Below are 17,980 nucleotides of genomic sequence, written 5' to 3' on the forward strand. Positions count from 1 at the left end.
AAATGCAATATGCATAACAAGGGACCACAAGGAACCTACATATGATATTAGAGAAAGATCCATTCAGTACTTTTTGAGAAATACCGATAGCAAACTTCAATTGTCAAACTCCAAGATGGCTGCCTGTCGGCCATGTTGTTTTCGATTGGTCTCAAAATGTAATATGCATAACTAGGCACTAAGTGGAAACTATATATGAAATTTGAGAAAGATCCCTTTAGTACTTTCTGAGAAATAGCGATAACAAACTTCAATTGTCAAAATCAAAGATGGCTGCCTGTCGGCCATGTTGTTTTCCGATTAGTCCCAAAATGCAATATGCATAAATAGACACCAAGGGAAACCTACATATGAAATTTGCGAAAGATCCTTTTATTACTTTCTGAGAAATAGCGATAACAAACTTCAATTGTCAAAATCCAAGATGGCTGCCTGTCGGCCATGTTGTTTTCCGATTAGTCTCAAAATGAAATATGCATAACTAGGCACCAAGAGGAACAGACATATGAAATTTGAGAAAGATCCCTTCAGTGCTTTTTGAGAAATCCCGATAGCAAACTTCAATTGTCAAACTCCAAGATGGCTGCCTGTCGGCCATGTTGTATTTCGATTAATCTCAAAATGTAGTATGCATAACTAGGCACTAAGTGGAAACTATATATGAAATTTGAGAAAGATCCCTTTTAGTACTTTCTGAGAAATAGCGATAACAAACTTCAATTGTCAAAATCAAAGATGGCTGCCTGTCGGCCATGTTGTTTTCCGATTAGTCCCAAAATGCAATATGCATAAATAGACACCAAGGGAAACCTACTAATGAAATTTGCGAAAGATCCTTTTATTACTTTCTGAGAAATAGCGATAACAAACTTCAATTGTCAAAATCCAAGATGGCTGCCTGTTGGCCATGTTGTTTATCCGATTGGTCTCAAAATGAAATATGCATAAATAGACACCAAGGGAAACCTACATATGAAATTTGCAAAAGATCCTTTTATTACTTTCTGAGAAATAGCGATAACAAACTTCAATTGTCAAAATCCAAGATGGCTGCCTGTCGGCCATGTTGTTTTCTGATTAGTCTCAAAATACAATATGCATAACTAGGCACCAAGAGGAACAGACATATGAAATTTGAGAAAGATCCCTTCAGTGCTTTTTGAGAAATAGCGATAACAAACTTCAATTGTCAAAATCAAAGATGGCTGCCTGTCGGCCATGTTGTTTTTCGAATGGTCTCAAAATGCAAATATGCCATAATAGGACACCAAGAGGAACCTACATATGAAATTTGCGAAAAGATCCCTTTAGTACTTTCTGAGAAACTAGAGATAACAAACTTCAATTGTCAAAATCCAAGATGGCTGCCTGTCGGCCATGTTGTTTTCCGATTAGTCTCAAAATGAAATATGCATAACTATGCACCAAGAGGAACAGACATGTGAAATTTGAGAAAGATCCCTTAAGTGCTTTTTGAGAAATAGCGATAACAAACTTCAATTGTCAAAATCCAAAATGGCTGCCTGTCGGCCATGTTGTTTTCTGATTGGTCTCAAAATGCAACAAGCATAACAAGGCACCTAGGGAAACCTATATATGAAATTTGAGAAAGATCCCTTCATTCCTTTCTGAGAAATAGCGATAACAAGAATTGTTTACGGACGAACGGACGGACGGACGGACCACGGACGCAGGGCGATTTGAAGAGGATGAAATACCCAATACTCGGTACGTGATACACGGTACAGAATACACGGTACTTGATACTGAATACAATTTGCATGGTACGGGATACACATAAATGGTTTGGTATACACGGTACAGGGACCACGGAACCAAATGATTTCCCATAGACGGTAATGTTAACGTTTACCGCTGTACTGCTTAAATGGAGTTTTCAACACTGGTCCAGTAGCCATAGTTTTGAAGTATGTCATCTCGGAAACCTTTAAATAGAATGATAAAAAATTCTACCGATTTGAACTTTTTTTAGGGGGGCCGCCATCTTGTATTGAATTCAGCACCAAAAATTCATCTAAATTTACAACAAAATACACACTTAATTACCTCCCCCTGACAAAACAGGCTAGCAAAAAAATAATCTTTTTTCTACATATTTTACATCTGCATGTATTGCCAAACCCACACATAAACATTTGGAAACTTCTCTCACCTAAATATCCAATCAGTAGGCCCCGATGCATTCACCTTCCTATTAAATCTTCTGCCCAAACGGGGAAAACCCACAATCTATTTTTGATTTGGTTCTGTGGTCCCTATAGAATCTTACACATTTTTCAAATTTACCTTTTCTGGGACTGGATAGAACCATAGGGTATGATGTCCAAATAGGAAGTGGCTTGCTGCAAGTATTTGGCTGGTAGGTCAAGTCTTCTATTAGTACCGGAGATGGAGATTCCTATGAGAAAAAGACATGAAAATTGAAACATTTTTTTAATTAAAATATAAATATCTTCATGAATTTTGAATCTAGACAGATGTTTTTCGGTCATACAAGAGTATTGATATTGTACTACTGAAAAATATAAACAAATAAGATATAGCCTGAAGATCAAGGGGAGATAACTCAGTGCTATCTCCCCCACCCCCTTATTTATTGCCTTAATCTAAAAAAAAAAATAGGACAAGAGCAATTATTTATATAAATGAGTCAAAACACACACACAGGACAGTGGGCCAGGCTAGGGACAAGAGAACTACCAAAAAAATCACCAAAAATCGAATCGGGGTAGTGACAACAGAACAACCAAACACATCACTAAACACCGAACCGGGCTAGGGACAGGAGTACAATAAGGAAAACCACCAAAAATCTACCGGGGTACTGACTACAGAACAACCAGACACACCACGGGACTACGAAACACGCTTTATACAGCTACCATTGATTTGTTTGTTTGTTTGTTTGTTTATGTTTTACGGCCCATTGACAACTAGGGTCATTTAGGGCCAAACAATATACTAACATGTTTTATTTTTAAAGTTAAAATCAGATAAAATTTGTCATTTTTAAAAGCATCCGTATTGTATATTTAGATCATTATGATAAAAAAAATTGGTTAAAAATGGTAAAATATATACATGTACGAATAGATTATGTGAAATAATATGTACGAATAGATTATCTGAACTTTGTTATAAATAGAACGTCAAAAGACAGTAACGTAAAAGACATCAAAGTCTATAAAATAGATAGATTTCTTTCAAGTAGCTAAATATTGTTTTCGAATCCACGGAACTGAAAAGGGTTTTCATATCCGGGACTCGAAAGTATTTATCACGAATGTGCTTGAAATCGGAACATTCTATTAAAAAATGCTGCACTGTGAATTGAGCATCACATGCAAAACACACCGGTGGATCCTCTCGTTTCAAAAGGAACGAATGAGTAGGATATGTGTGCCCGGTACGGAGCCGAGAGAGGACTATTTCCTCTCTACGATCCTTCCGACTTGGTTTTGATGTTTTAAGTTTTGGTTGTACTTTAAAAAGTTTGTTGCTCGTCTCGAGAGACCAGCGTTGCTGTCATTTACTCTGAATGGCAGAACTAATTACAGGTTTGAAATCTGTATATGGTATTTTAATATTTGTTTGTTGCAGATTTAGAGCAAGTTTTGCTTGGCGGTCAACAAGTACGTTGCCATTAATTCCGACATGGCTCGGAATCCAAAGTAATGTTATTTTGCATTTTTTTAAGATACGAGATATTCGTTAAACAAGGTTTTGTATGAGTATGTTCTTTGGATCTCGTGATTGTAAATTCTGAAGGACGGATAGAGAGTTGGAACAAATTATTGCCTTTCTGATGCGTTGTTCTTCGATATGGTCGAGGGCCAAATCGATGGCACATGCTTCCGCAGAGAAGATAGAGGCACCATCTGGTAAGCGGATTGAAGAGCAATGGTGATCGAAATAGCATGCTGCGGAGACCTTTACTCCATCTTTTGAACCATCAGTGTAGATCTGAACATGATCAGGAAAATCTGCAATGCACTCCCGAAAAGAAGATTTGTGCTCTTCGGGTAATACACTCGACTTTGCCCTCTCGTGTAGAGTAAGGTTAATATCCGGTGTTTCGACAAGCCATGGCGGTACATCCGATACGGTGTATTCGCCTATGTTGTCAAAGCTTATGTTAAGTTCATGAAGAAAATTCGAAATTCTAATGCCAAATGTTGGTAAGAGTTTTTGGTTTTTATTAAATATGTTTTGGTATTTCGGATTGACAACAAGGTCAAAAGCCGGATTTTTCGGGTTGGATTTCAATTGGGCGGCATATTGAAGAGAAAATTTTTTCCTTCTGTCATTTAGGAATGTTTCATTTGCCTCAACATAAAGGCTCTGCACAGGTGTTGTTCGAAAAGCACCAAGTACTAGACGTAATCCTTGGTTTTGGATAGGATCCAGCATCTGCAAGTAAGAATTTCGTGCCGATCCATAAACGATGGAGCCATAGTCGAGTTTTGATCGAATAAGTGCCCTATAAAGGCGCAGAAGCATTTCGCGGTCTGCACCCCAGTCAGTATGGGATAGTACTCGTAAAATGTTCATTGCCTTTGAGCACTTATCTTTCAAGTATTTTATATGTGGAACAAAGGAGAGTTTCGAATCGAAAATTAGTCCGAGGAATTTAGTCTGCTCGACAACTGGAATTTTGATACCGTTTAATGTTAGATCTGGATCATTATGTGGATTTCGTTTTTGGCAGAAGTGCATGCAGACAGTTTTTGATCTGGAGAATTTAAAGCCGTTTTCATCCGCCCATGTTTGTAGTTTGCCTAAACATTGTTGAAGTTGTCGTTCTATCGTGTGCATGTTCTTCGACCTATAGCAGATCAAGTAGTCATCGACGAATAGAGACCCTTCAGTTGACTTACCGAGACATTTAGTTATACTGTTGATTTTCAGACCAAAAAGTGTTACGGAAAGGATCCCACTCTGAGGGACTCCCATTTCCTGTTTTGCTGTTTCAGAATAAGTTGAACCTACGCGAACTTTAAAATGTCTGTCAGATATATAGTTTGAAATGAATTTTGGGAGATTCCCACGTACACCAATTTCATGCAGGTCTTTCATAATACCATATTGCCATGTAGTATCGTATGCTTTTTCCAGATCAAAGAACACAGCGACAAGATGCTCCTTCTTCGCGAAAGCTTCTCGAATGAAGGTTTCTAATCTGACCAGATGGTCTACCGTTCCTCTGCGGTTTCTGAATCCACTTTGGAGTGGACTCAAAATATTATTAGATTCAAGGAACCAAACTAGTCTAGTGTTTATCATCCGTTCAAGTGTTTTGCATATGCAGCTCGTTAGAGAGATTGGACGATAATTATTTGGTTCAGTGGTGTCCTTACCAGGTTTTGGAATTGGAATAATTGTAGATTCCTTCCAAGAATCTGGGATCTTTCCAGATTCGTAGACTTGATTAAAAATATAAAGGAGACAACGTAAAGATGATTCCGGTAGATGTTTCAGGAATTGGTCGGGAATTTCATCTGGCCCAGCTGCCGAATCTTGTGATTTGTTTAAGGATTCAAGCAACTCTGGGAGATCGAATGGTTTATTGTAACTTTCTGTGTTGGAGGATTTAAAATTAAGGCGTTACCTTTCTTTCTCTTTTTTAAATCGTTGAAATTTTTGGGAGTGGTTTTTGGCCGATGAGTTTTGGGCTATATTTTTGGCAAATGCATTTGCAATTTCTGATTTAGAAGAGAAAATTTGTTTTTTATTGATAAGGTGGGATGATGGTGCCGTTTTTCTTTTTCCCCTTATTTTTCGCAATTTGTCCCATACCTTTTTAGATGATGTGTTTGAAGATATTTTAGAAACGTATTCCTTCCAGCTATTCTTTTTATCGGATTTGATAGATCGTCGAGCCTTTGCCCTCCAAATTTTAAAATTATTGTAATTTTCAACAGTTGGGGAAGTCAAAAATCGTCTTAAAGCTGCCTTTCGGCCGGATCTATTAATAAAAGATTCTTCAGATAGAAGAAACTTTGTAGGTTTTGGAACGGACTTTGGTATAGTTTTTTCGCCAATAGAAGTAAGAGTTTCGGTGAATGTTTTAAATGAATCATCGAGGTTAGTTAGTTTTTCTACAGTAAGCTCCTCGTTGCACATGTGTTGGAATTGGACCCAGTCCGCTTTGTGCATATTCCATCGAGGAAGTGGTTTATCAAGAGGAGTCCCAATATTGTTTAGAAAAATAGGGAAGTGATCACTCCCACATAAATCATTATTAACCTTCCCGTCATAATCGAGAAAAATGGAGGGATGGCATAGTGATAGGTCAATGTGGGTACGAGAGCCTGTAGCAGGGTGTAAATATGTTGGGGTGTTATTGTTTAACAGGCACAAGTTGTTTTTATCTATAAATTCCTCAATACGTCTTCCTCTCTCGTCTGTGTTCGGAGAGCCCACAGGCTGTTATGCCCATTAAAATCTCCGAGAATTATGTATGGTGTTGGGAGTTGGGAGACGAGGTTATTCAGTTGCTCATTAGTGAAAGCAACACTTGGAGGAAGATAAATTGAACAAACAGCTACTTGTCTGTGTAAAGTTGCATACACAGCGACAGCCTGTAAATTTGTGTGTAACGTGATCATTCTGTGAGGAATATTCTTATTGACAACTACAGCTGCGCCACCTGCTGCTTTGATTCCTATAGTTGTTGTGCTATTATAAAGCGAGAAATATCTAAGGGTAATTGGGTTTTTTAACATGACCTCCTGTAGGCAAAATAAGGCGGGTCTAAACTCTTTAGATAAATTTTGAAACTCTTCTATATTTGCCCGCAGTCCGCGTATATTCCATTGTATGATAGTGTTGTTATTATTGACCATTATCCTGGTTCATGCTGGTCGTTCTTCGGACTGACAGGGCTGCCTGGTATAGGCTGTCTAGTAACAGCAACGTTGGTTATATGCTGTTCACTGTCGTCCATAAGAACGCCATACCTGTTGTAGCAAAGATAGGGTCATCTGAACCCTTGGCCGGTTAGTTGTTTAGGGAGGGATGCCTATTGATCCGTACCCTACATTTTGGTGTTCTTTGATCTTGAGGGGGTGTAGTGGCAGGTCGTTTGGTAATTCTGGAGGTGTCGACAGACGGCTGTGACAGAGTTCGTCGTCTATTGTGGTCGGCACCTACCTTAGATTTTCGTTCGTTTGTGTTGGTTTTTGTAGTCGATGGTGATGGTTCGATTGGTGGTGGTGTGTGTTTAATGGGTTTTGAAGGCTCTGGAGGTTTGGGGGTGGCACTCCAGCGTGAGGCTCTCCCAAATGATTGTTTGTATTTTGGTAGGTTTGCCATCTCGGGAGCATCTGGACCCCAGGCAGACTGGTCCTCGAATGCTTGGATAGAGGCATCCTTCACCGAGATGGTACGTGCTGTCGACTGTTTTACAATTGTGGCAAACGTGGGGTTTGTGCTGTCCTTACTCTCGACAATCCTCCTGGCTTCAGGAAAGGAAATATTCTCGGTATATTTCAACCGGAGGTCTCCCTCTCCTTCTTCCAGGCAGGACAGTCTCGAGATGAGGCCGCATGGATTACCCTGGCAGCTTATGCAACGTTTGCCAACAATGTTGCATTGGTCGTTGTCTGTGTGGCCTTCACGTCCGCAGTGTTCGCAGACAGTGTTCCGTCCACATCTATCCTCGTGATGTCCGTACTTTTGACAATTACGGCATCGCAGAGGGTTGGGGATGTAGGCGGAGACACCGTACCTCTGGTAACCTATAGTTACCGTCTGAGGTAGCTGCGGCACTCCGAACGTGAGAATGAATGTGTTTGTATTGATGGTTTGGCCATTTCGTCTGGAACGGATCCGCCTAACCTGAGACATGGATGTTCTCGACATGCTGGAAGTACTCCAGTATGTCGGCCTCGGAGTCGTTCTTCAATGCGGGGCACCTGATTACTCCCTTTGAAGAGTTCAGTGAAGCGTGAGGCATCACCTCGACATTGAGACCGGCAAAACTGGAAGTACCCATGAGGTTCACCGCCTGTTGACGGCGGTAAACCTCAATGAGGAGAACACCAGATCTCATTGGCTTGACGGATTTTACCTCGCCCGCTATTCCCTGAATTCCCTTCCTCAACAGGATAGGCGATAACTCGGAGGTTTTCTTACCCTTATCTCTGGAGGACATGGTCAGGAAATGAGGGAACAACGGAGAGGCTCCAGTTCCAGATGTAGTTTTGGTTGCAGTTTGGATTTGGTTTGGTATTGTTTTTGTTTGTGGGGTTTGGTTAAGTATTGTTTTTGTTTGCTGTGTGTCTGTTGTGCTTGATGACTCGCCTTTGCGTTTTGTGTCATTTTGATCGTTTGTACCCATATGTATGTAGAAATTGTTCACTATTTTTGTCCCCACCCACCACGGAGCCCAACAAGGGGACACTTTTGTTGGCACGGGTTTCCAGTGTCAAAAGTGTCAGGGTTACATCAAATAGTATAATCGCAAGAGAATGAAGCAGTTTGGTTCTCCAAAGCAACAGTTTGGTTCTCCCACGATTGCCCCTAAGCCACTGTCGTCTGGAGACATGACCAGCCGATTGAAAATACAGGGACCATATTGCCACCCGTCTAGTCCGAGTCTGAAGCCAAAGTCGTGTGTTGCAGACTGGCATGGTTTATAATCAACTTCCAAACTACTCAACCACCAGGACCTTCTTCTCCGGATTAACGGGACGCAAACCACGGCAAACGGTTTGGCTCAAAATTGAGCTACTGCATTATATTACTTTTGGTCTGGTTCCTCAACTTTGACCTCTCTGGCATGGTTTGACCTAACAAGAGCTTATGAAGCTCTGGCCAGCCAAGCCCAAAGTTTCATTGAAACGCTCACGCTTCCGGACCACGGCAAGGTAGTAATCCTCCCGGAAGAGCTACCATTGAAATACAAACTATATTGCCGTATTACCCTGGTCTATGGCCCCCTTTACACTCTACACAGGCCTATATTTTCATCATAAACAACCCCAGAATCCAATTTCCTCCTTAAATTCTGCTAAAATAACTCCATGATGAAAATCCCAGCCGAACATGTGCAGATGGGTCCCGTCATCTGGTGTCCAGGGACGCTGATTGGCATAAAATATCAAATCCGGGTGCTCCCTATAGAATCGTACACCTTTTTTTGCAAATTTACCTTTTCTGGGACTGGATAGAACCATAGGGTATGATGTCCAAATAGGAAGTGGCTAGCTGCAAGTATTGGGCTGGTAGGTCAAGTCTTCTATAAGTACCGGAGATGGAGATTCCTATGAGAAAAAGACATGAAAATTGAAACAATTTTTTAATTAAAATATAAATATCTTCATGAATTTTGAATCTAGATAGATGTCTTTTGGTCATACAAGAGTATTGATATTGTACTACTGAAAAATATAAACAAATAAGATATAGCCTGAATATCAAGGGGAGATAACTCAGTGATATCTCCCCCACCCCCTTATTTATTGCCTTAATCTAAAAAAAAAACTAGGACAAGAGCAATTATTTATAATGCTTTCTGAGAAATAGCGATTCAAACTTAAATTGTCAAAATCCAAGATGGCTGCCTGTCGGCCATGTTTTTTTCCGATTGGTCTCAAAATGCAATATGCATAACTAGGCACCAAGGGGAACCTATAAATGAAATGTGAGAAAGATATTTTCATTGCTTTCTGAGAAATAGCGATAACAAACTTCAATTGTCAAAATCCAAGATGGCTGCCTGTTGGCCATGTTGTTTTCCGATTGGTCTCAAAATGCAATATGCATAACTAGGAACCAAGAGGAACCTACATATGAAATTTGAAAAAGATCCCTTCAGCGCTTTCTGAGAAATAGCGATAACAAACTTCAATTGTCAAAATCCAAGATGGCTGCCTGTCGGCCATGTTGTTTTATGATTGGTCTCAAAATACAATATGCATAACTAGGCACCAAGGGGAACCTAAATATGAACTTTAGGAAAGATCCATTTATTGCTTTCTGAGGAATAGCGATAACAAACTTCAATTGTCAAAATCAAAGATGGCTGCCTGTCGGCCATGTTGTTTTCTGATTGGTCTCAAAATAAAATATGCCCAGCTAGGAACCAAGAGGAACCTTCATATGAAATTTGAAAAAGATCCCTTTCGTGCTTTCTGAGAAACAGCGATAACAAACTTCAATTATCAAAATCCAAGATGGCTGCCTGTCGGCCATGTTGTTTCCTGATTGGTCTCAAAATACAATATGCATAATTAGACACCAAGGGAAACCTATATATGAAATTTAAGAAAGATCTCTTCATCACTCTCTGAGAAATAGCGATGACAAACTTCAATTGTCAAAATCCAAGATGGCTGCCTTTCGGCCATGTTGTTTTCCGATTAGTCTCAAAATGCAACAGACCTAACAAGGCACCAAGAGAAACCTATATATGAAATTTGAGAAAGATCCCTTCATTACTTTCGGAGAAATAGCGATAACAAAAATTGTTTACGGACGGACTGATGGATGGACGGACGGACGGACCACGGACGCAGGGCGATTTGAATAGCCCACCATCTTATGATGGTGGGCTAAAAAGAGATGAAATACCCAATACTCGGTCGATACCAAATACAATTTGCATGGTACGGGATACACATAAATGGTTCGGTATACACGGTACAGGGACCACGGAACCAAATGATTTCCCATAGACGGTAATGTTAACGCTTACCGCTGTACTGCTTAAATGGAGTTTTCAACACTGGTCCAGTAGCCATAATTTTGAAGTATGTCATCTCGGAAACCTCTAAATAGAATGATAAAAAATAATAAATATAGTAATATATATATAATAACTTTTTTTATAGGGGGGTCGCCATCTTGTATTGAATTCAGCATCAAAAATTCATCTAAATTTACAACAAAATACACACTTAATAACCTCCCCCTGACAAAACAGGCTAGCAAAATAATAATCTTTTTTCTACATATTTTACATCTGCATGTATTGCCAAACCCACACATAAACATTTGGAAACTTCTCTCACCTAAATATCCAATCAGTAGGCCCCGATGCATTCACCTTCCTATTAAATCTTCTGCCCAAACGGGGAAAACCCACAATCTATTTTTGATTTGGTTCTGTGGTCCCTACATGGTATCGGATACACTCTACTTGGTGCTGGATATACGATACATAGTACAGGATATAAGATACTTGGTACTGGATACACGGCATAAAATATAACTCTGTACAGGATACACAATATACGGTACGGGCATCGGATACACGTATGTAAATACATCGCGATCCAGGTATTCATATAATCTTATAGACGACTTCCACAATGATAATGTCAGGGAATCGGGCCGACCATCACTGCGCCATTGAAACGTTCTTTTTCTAAGAACGCCGATGTGGCGCAGCGGTATAAGCTGATGGTATGTCTGGCTAGGTGATTGGGTCCCGTAGATAGTGAGTTCGAGGCCCGGTCAAGGCACGAGTCAAAAAGGTGTCTTCCTTCGTCATTTGTGTTACTATGTTATATATATATATATATTTACATGTACTGTATACACAGAACGCCGATGTGGCGCAGCGGTATAGGCTGCGGATATTTCTGGCTAGGCGATTGGGTGCCGTAGATCGTGAGTTCGAGGCCCGGTCAGGGCACGAGTCAAAAAGTTGTCTTCCTTCGTCATTTGTGTTTCTAAGCTATATATCTATCTTTTAGCACAATGTATCATATACACTATGAGTTGGTGATCCGAAGATATAGATTTGGATTTCCTGTCGTAGTTGTACCAAGAGAAATATATATAATATTAGTACAATTCGTATCCATGTATGTAAATACATTGCGATCCAGGTATTCATATACCATCTTATAGACGACTTCCACAATGATCATGTCAGGGTATCGGGCCGACCATCACTGCGCCATTGAAACGTTCTTTTCTAAGAACGCCGATGTGGCGCAGCGGTATAGGCTGCGGATATTTCTGGCTAGGTGATTGGGTGCCGTAGATCGTCAGTTCGAGGCCCGGTCAGGGCACGAGTCAAAAAGTTGTCTTCCATCGTCATTTGTGTTTCTAAGCTATATATATATTTATTAGCACAATGTATCATATACACTATGTGTTGGTGATCCGAAGATATAGATTTGGATTTCCTGTCGTAGTTGTACCAAGAGAAATATATATAATATTAGTACAATTCGTATCCATGTATGTAAATACATTGCGATCCAGGTATTCATATACCATCTTATAGACGACTTCCACAATGATCATGTCAGGGTATCGGGCCGACCATCACTGCGCCATTGAAACGTTCTTTTCTAAGAACGCCGATGTGGCGCAGCGGTATAGGCTGCGGATATTTCTGGCTAGGTGATTGGGTGCCGTAGATCGTCAGTTCGAGGCCCGGTCAGGGCACGAGTCAAAAAGTTGTCTTCCATCGTCATTTGTGTTACTAAGCTATATATATATTTATTAGCACAATGTATCATATACACTATGTGTTGGTGATCCGAAGATATAGATTTGGATTTCCTGTCGTAGTTGTACCAAGAGAAATATATATAATATTAGTACAATTCGTATCCATGTATGTAAATACATTGCGATCCAGGTATTCATATACCATCTTATAGACGACTTCCACAATGATCATGTCAGGGTATCGGGCCGACCATCACTGCGCCATTGAAACGTTCTTTTCTAAGAACGCCGATGTGGCGCAGCGGTATAGGCTGCGGATATTTCTGGCTAGGTGATTGGGTGCCGTAGATCGTCAGTTCGAGGCCCGGTCAGCGCACGAGTCAAAAAGTTGTCTTCCATCGTCATTTGTGTTTCTAAGCTATATATATATTTATTAGCACAATGTATCATATACACTATGTGTTGGTGATCCGAAGATATAGATTTGAACTTCCTGTCGTGGTTGTACCGAGATAAATATATATAATATATGTACAATTCGTATCCATGTATGTAAATACATTGCGATCCAGGTATTCATATACCAACTTATAGACGACTTCCACAATGATCATGTCAGGGTATCGGGTCGACCATCACTGCGCAATTGAAACGTTCTTTTCTAAGAACGCCGATGTGGCGCAGCGGTATAGGCTGCGGATATTTCTGGCTAGGTGATTGGGTGCCGTAGATCGTGAGTTTAAGGCCCGGTCAGGGCACGAGTCAAAAAGTTGTGTTCCTTCGTCATTTCAGATTGATGTATGATTGATTATCGCGCTCAAGTTCATGTTGCCGCCGGTGATATCGTCATTATACTTTAAAGACCGGTTTTATTGGAACTAGCTATATACGATCTTTAGAACATTTTTACAGCACGAAGGATCGTACTCTGCAATAGTTTCAGTTTACATTTATCCAAAAGCCACAAATTAACAACAAACACTAATTTTAATTCATTTCGTTTTTCTTTTATTTAATACCAGTATTGGTAAGTTATTGTTATCGTATGAGATTAATTTGGAGAGACCAGTGGGAACAAAGAATCATTAATTTGATAAAGTAGATTGTTGATTACAATCACCTTCATTTTCTTTACATAACACAACCATGTACAAGTTGACATTGCATAATAACAACGAATTAAATTGCCCCAATTGAAAACAAGGTTGTGCTCTAGAAGCAGCCTCATCACATGGGAATACAGAAATAGTCAGACGGAGGCGCCCAACATTGGAAACATAACGATTTTAGAGGATGTAATCCGATATTTTGAATCACTTCTTATTTATCAAAATGCGTGTGTAATGATTTGTCAACCGCATTTGTTTATGTGTATTATGTAGTGATTGAAACAAGAACCAGCCAAAAAAACAACTTGATTACCAATATTTGTATCAACCTATCCAGAGGTGTGTATGTAGCAAATATAATCAAGTATCCAACATATCATATACAATACGTAATCATTTTTATCCGTATTGTCCTTCAATACAACATATAACTCATTCAGTGACCAAATATGTCGCTGAAGTCATCGACCGGAATACCCAAACTGTCACTCTATCTGTCACCAAACATGCCGCTCCTGTCTGCAGCATACTTTGTGTAAACAGTTAAGGCTTTTTGGCATCATTTAAGTGTCATATAAGAACAAAACAACTGTTATTTTACAGTTCAATACATTTTGGCTTGTTGATTTAAGAAATAATTCGATTTCCATCAAATAAAATAACTTTATATAATAAATATTTGAAATAAAAGCCAGAAAATGATATCTAAAGAGGAGTATTTGAAGCATACCCCATCACAAAGACATGTTATACAATGTTTTAAGTTCCCAATTATCCACCAAAACCGAGCTTTAGTGAGTGTTTACAAGCATACATCGCAAACAAATTAATTTTCATCTACTAAATTCATGTCATTTTAATCGTATTCCTTCACAGAGTATAAGCAGTTGTTTTGAATTACAAATTATGCACCACAACTGAAAATCACAAACATCTATTTCTCATTTAATTTAACCGATTGAATCATTGAGTATATTGGTGTTGGTTCATAGTCCAGTTTTATGGTTAACGGGTTTTCGAGATACTAATATAAATATTATGAGATTAGAACGAATAATACACGTTCATTTATAATTCAAACTCTGTATCCAAACTTCAAAATTCACTGAACAAGTTGGCATTAATGTTAACATTTTGATTACATTATAGTTGGTATTGTAGATTTCTATCACTTTTGTCTACACACAACACAATCTTACAGGTGCTGACATTATGTCATTAATGCTAATGTTTTTATCACTTTAAATGCTTAGTTTTTAGTCCACAATCATCAGTAGCCTACCATCATCAGACAGTGGGCTATTCCGCATTTCGTCCGTGGTCCGTCCGTCCGTCCTTCCTTCCGTCCGTCCGTTAACAATCGTTGTTACCGCTATTTTTCAAAAAGTACTCCAGGGATCTGTCTAAAATTTCATATGTAGGTTCCCCTTGGTGTCTAGTTATGCATATTGCATTTTGGGACCGATTATAAAACAACATGGCCGACAGGCAGCCGTCTTGGATTTTGACAATTGAAGTTTGTTACCGCTATTTCTGAGAAAGTACTAAAGGGATCTTTCTCAGATTTCATATGTAGGTTTCTCTTGGTGCCTAGTTATAAATATCGTATTTTGGGACTGAACAGAAAACAACATGGCCGACAGGCAGCCATCTTGGATTTTGACAATTGAAGTTTGTTACCGCTATTCCTGAGAAAGTACTGAAGGGATCTTTCTCAAATTTCATATGTAGGTTGGCCTTGGTACCTAGTTATGCATATTGCATTTTGAGACCGATCAGAAAACAACATGGCGGACAGGCAGCCATCTTGGATTTTGATAATTGAAGTTTGTTACCGCTATTTCTGAAATGGTACCGAAGGGATCTGTCTCAAATTTCATATGTAGGTTCCCCTTGGTGCCTAGTTATGCATATTGCATTTTGGGACCGATCGGAAAACAACATGGCCGAAAGGCAGCCATCTTGGATTTTGACAATTGAAGTTTGTTACCGCTATTTCTGAGAAAGAACTGAAGGGATCTATCTCAAATTTCATATGTAAGTTTATCTTGATGCCTAGTTATGCATATTGCATTTTTGGACCGATTGGAAAACATCATGGTCCACAGGCAGCCATCTTGGATTTTGACAATTGAAGTTTGTTATCGCTATTTCCCATAAAGTACTGAAGGGATCTTTTTCAAATTTTATATGTAGATTCCCCTTGGTCATTCGTATTGCATTTTTGGACCAGTCTGTCCTTAAAACAATCTGGCAAACAAACAGCCATTATAGCTCAATCTCAAATTTCTTATATAGCTAGGATTCCCTTGTTTGAATAGTACTGGAGGGATGTTTCTCAATTTGCACAGATTAGTAAAATGAAGGGAAAGTAGGAAGAAGATCAATCTGACATAGAACGTATGAAGATCATTCAATGGTCATTATATCTAAACACATTATAACAACGAATGAAAATACCATACTGTAATATATGATAATGCACTGACAAAAGCTGCAGCTAAGGGCCATACTGAAATAGTCAGAATATTCCTAGGCAAAGCCGCCAAACCTGATAAGGTGAGTGTTTCAAAGCAACCAGTCGTCATGTATGTTCCGCCTTGAATGCCTGCAAAAAGATGAGTAAGCAGAACAAAACTAATGTTTGAGATTGAGTAGGTATGTATGTATAACTAGGCCTCTTTACTGATTCTATTATGGTGTTTTCGTACTTTCGGCCTATTACCGTTTGATAAGTCGTTTCCTTGGTGTCAATACCTTAGGCCCTTAGTATCACTGACGAGTCCTAGAAGGACGCATTACCGGTATTATTCAGTTTGATTGATGTTTGGCTATATCGTATCTAACGGTCATTTTTAAATTTACAATTAAAGGTGATAATTTAGCAGGCGTTACCTTGATGTGTACTGTATCGTCTAATACCTGAAGATCACAAACTTATTCATTTCTCATTCTGTCTAACCAATTAAGTCATCGGGTATATAGTTGTTGCTTTATAGCCCAGTTTTATGGTAGACGTGTTATCGAGATACTAATATAGATATTGTGAAATTAGAACGAATATTACACAATCATTAAAACATTTCTAATGCAAACTTTATGTCCGAACTTCGAAATTCATTCAACAATTTTACATCTAATTAACATTTTTGATGACTTTGTAGTTGGTATTGTAGATAATGTCGGTTTCTATCACTTTTGTCTACACACAACATAATCTTACAGGTGCTGACATTATGTCATTAACACTAATGTTTTTATCACTTTAAATGCTTAGTTTTCATTATATCTAAACACATTATAACAACGAATGAAAATATTATACTTTAATACAGGGTTATGCTCTGACAATCGCTGCAGATAAGGGCCATACTGAAATAGCCAGACTACTCCTAGACAAAGGAGCCCGTCCTGATAAGGTGAGTGACTAAAAGCAACCAGTCGTCATGTATGTTTCGCCTTGATTGTCTGGAAAAAGATGAGGAAGCAGAACAAAACTGGTGTTTGAAATTGAGTAGTTATGTATGTATAACTAGGCCTCTTTATTGATTCTATTATGGCGTTATCTTACTTTTGGCCTAGTACCGATTTATAAGTCGTTTCCTTGGTGTCAACAATTCAGGCCCTTAGTATCACTGACGAGACCTAGAAGGACGAAGTACCGGTATTATTGAGACTAATGTACATTTGGCATGCTATCAGGGTTCAGAGTCACCATTTATGTAAAATCTATTCCCTTTCCCCCAAGGATGTTTCTGACTAAATTGGGTTCAAATCCATTCATAACTTTATGACTAGTAGCAATTTAAATTTTTTCATTTCAACAAATTTTATTGACATTTGATGTTATTTGTCAAAAGGATAAAGTAACAGGCCAAGCCTATATAAATTTTCTCCTATGGTGGCAATTGGAATGTATAAATATAAAATTAATATATAAATTTACTATGAAATGAAAAAATTACATGTATAACTAACATTTAAGGGAGATAACTCAAACATAAACATTCACACATCATTCATACATTTTGCTTACATTTAAATTAATTGCCTCAATTTCCCTATTGGGCCACATTTGGTCAAAATCCGATAAGAACTTCTTGACTAGTAGCGATTTCAAGTAAATGTTGACGGACAGACGACGGACGCTGTGCCATGACATAAGCTCACCGGACCTTCGGTCCAGGTGAGCTAAAAGGGATATAACTTTTAATAATATATATTGGTCAAACAAAGATAAACAGATACAAGTAATACCTATTTCAATTAATTACAAAAAAGTCCACATGATACACAACAGATGCACGATGCCGAAGAGGGATATAATCCTAGGGTGAGTAATATTGTTTATCTCGCATTAATAAACCTCGAACGGATGTATATAGATGTACATTCGAATTACACTTAATGTAGTCTGGTCCATTTGAACGCAAAATCAA

General features: G+C 38.8%; 1 protein-coding gene across 1 annotated transcript in view; it reads left to right on the top strand.

The window, feature by feature from the left end:
- Window positions 1-8,492: 8,492 nt before the first annotated feature.
- The window catches only part of LOC117340384 (ankyrin repeat domain-containing protein 17-like), a 33,539-nt gene continuing 24,051 nt past the window's right edge, over window positions 8,493-17,980 (top strand). The window contains exons 1-3 of the mRNA XM_033902145.1: window positions 8,493-8,655; window positions 16,036-16,100; window positions 16,877-16,960. Of these exons, the coding sequence (XP_033758036.1) occupies window positions 8,493-8,655; window positions 16,036-16,100; window positions 16,877-16,960 (312 nt within the window). The remainder of the gene's footprint in view (window positions 8,656-16,035; window positions 16,101-16,876; window positions 16,961-17,980) is intronic.

Source organism: Pecten maximus, chromosome 13 (genome assembly GCF_902652985.1).
Source record: "Pecten maximus chromosome 13, xPecMax1.1, whole genome shotgun sequence".
Taxonomy (NCBI): domain Eukaryota; kingdom Metazoa; phylum Mollusca; class Bivalvia; order Pectinida; family Pectinidae; genus Pecten; species Pecten maximus.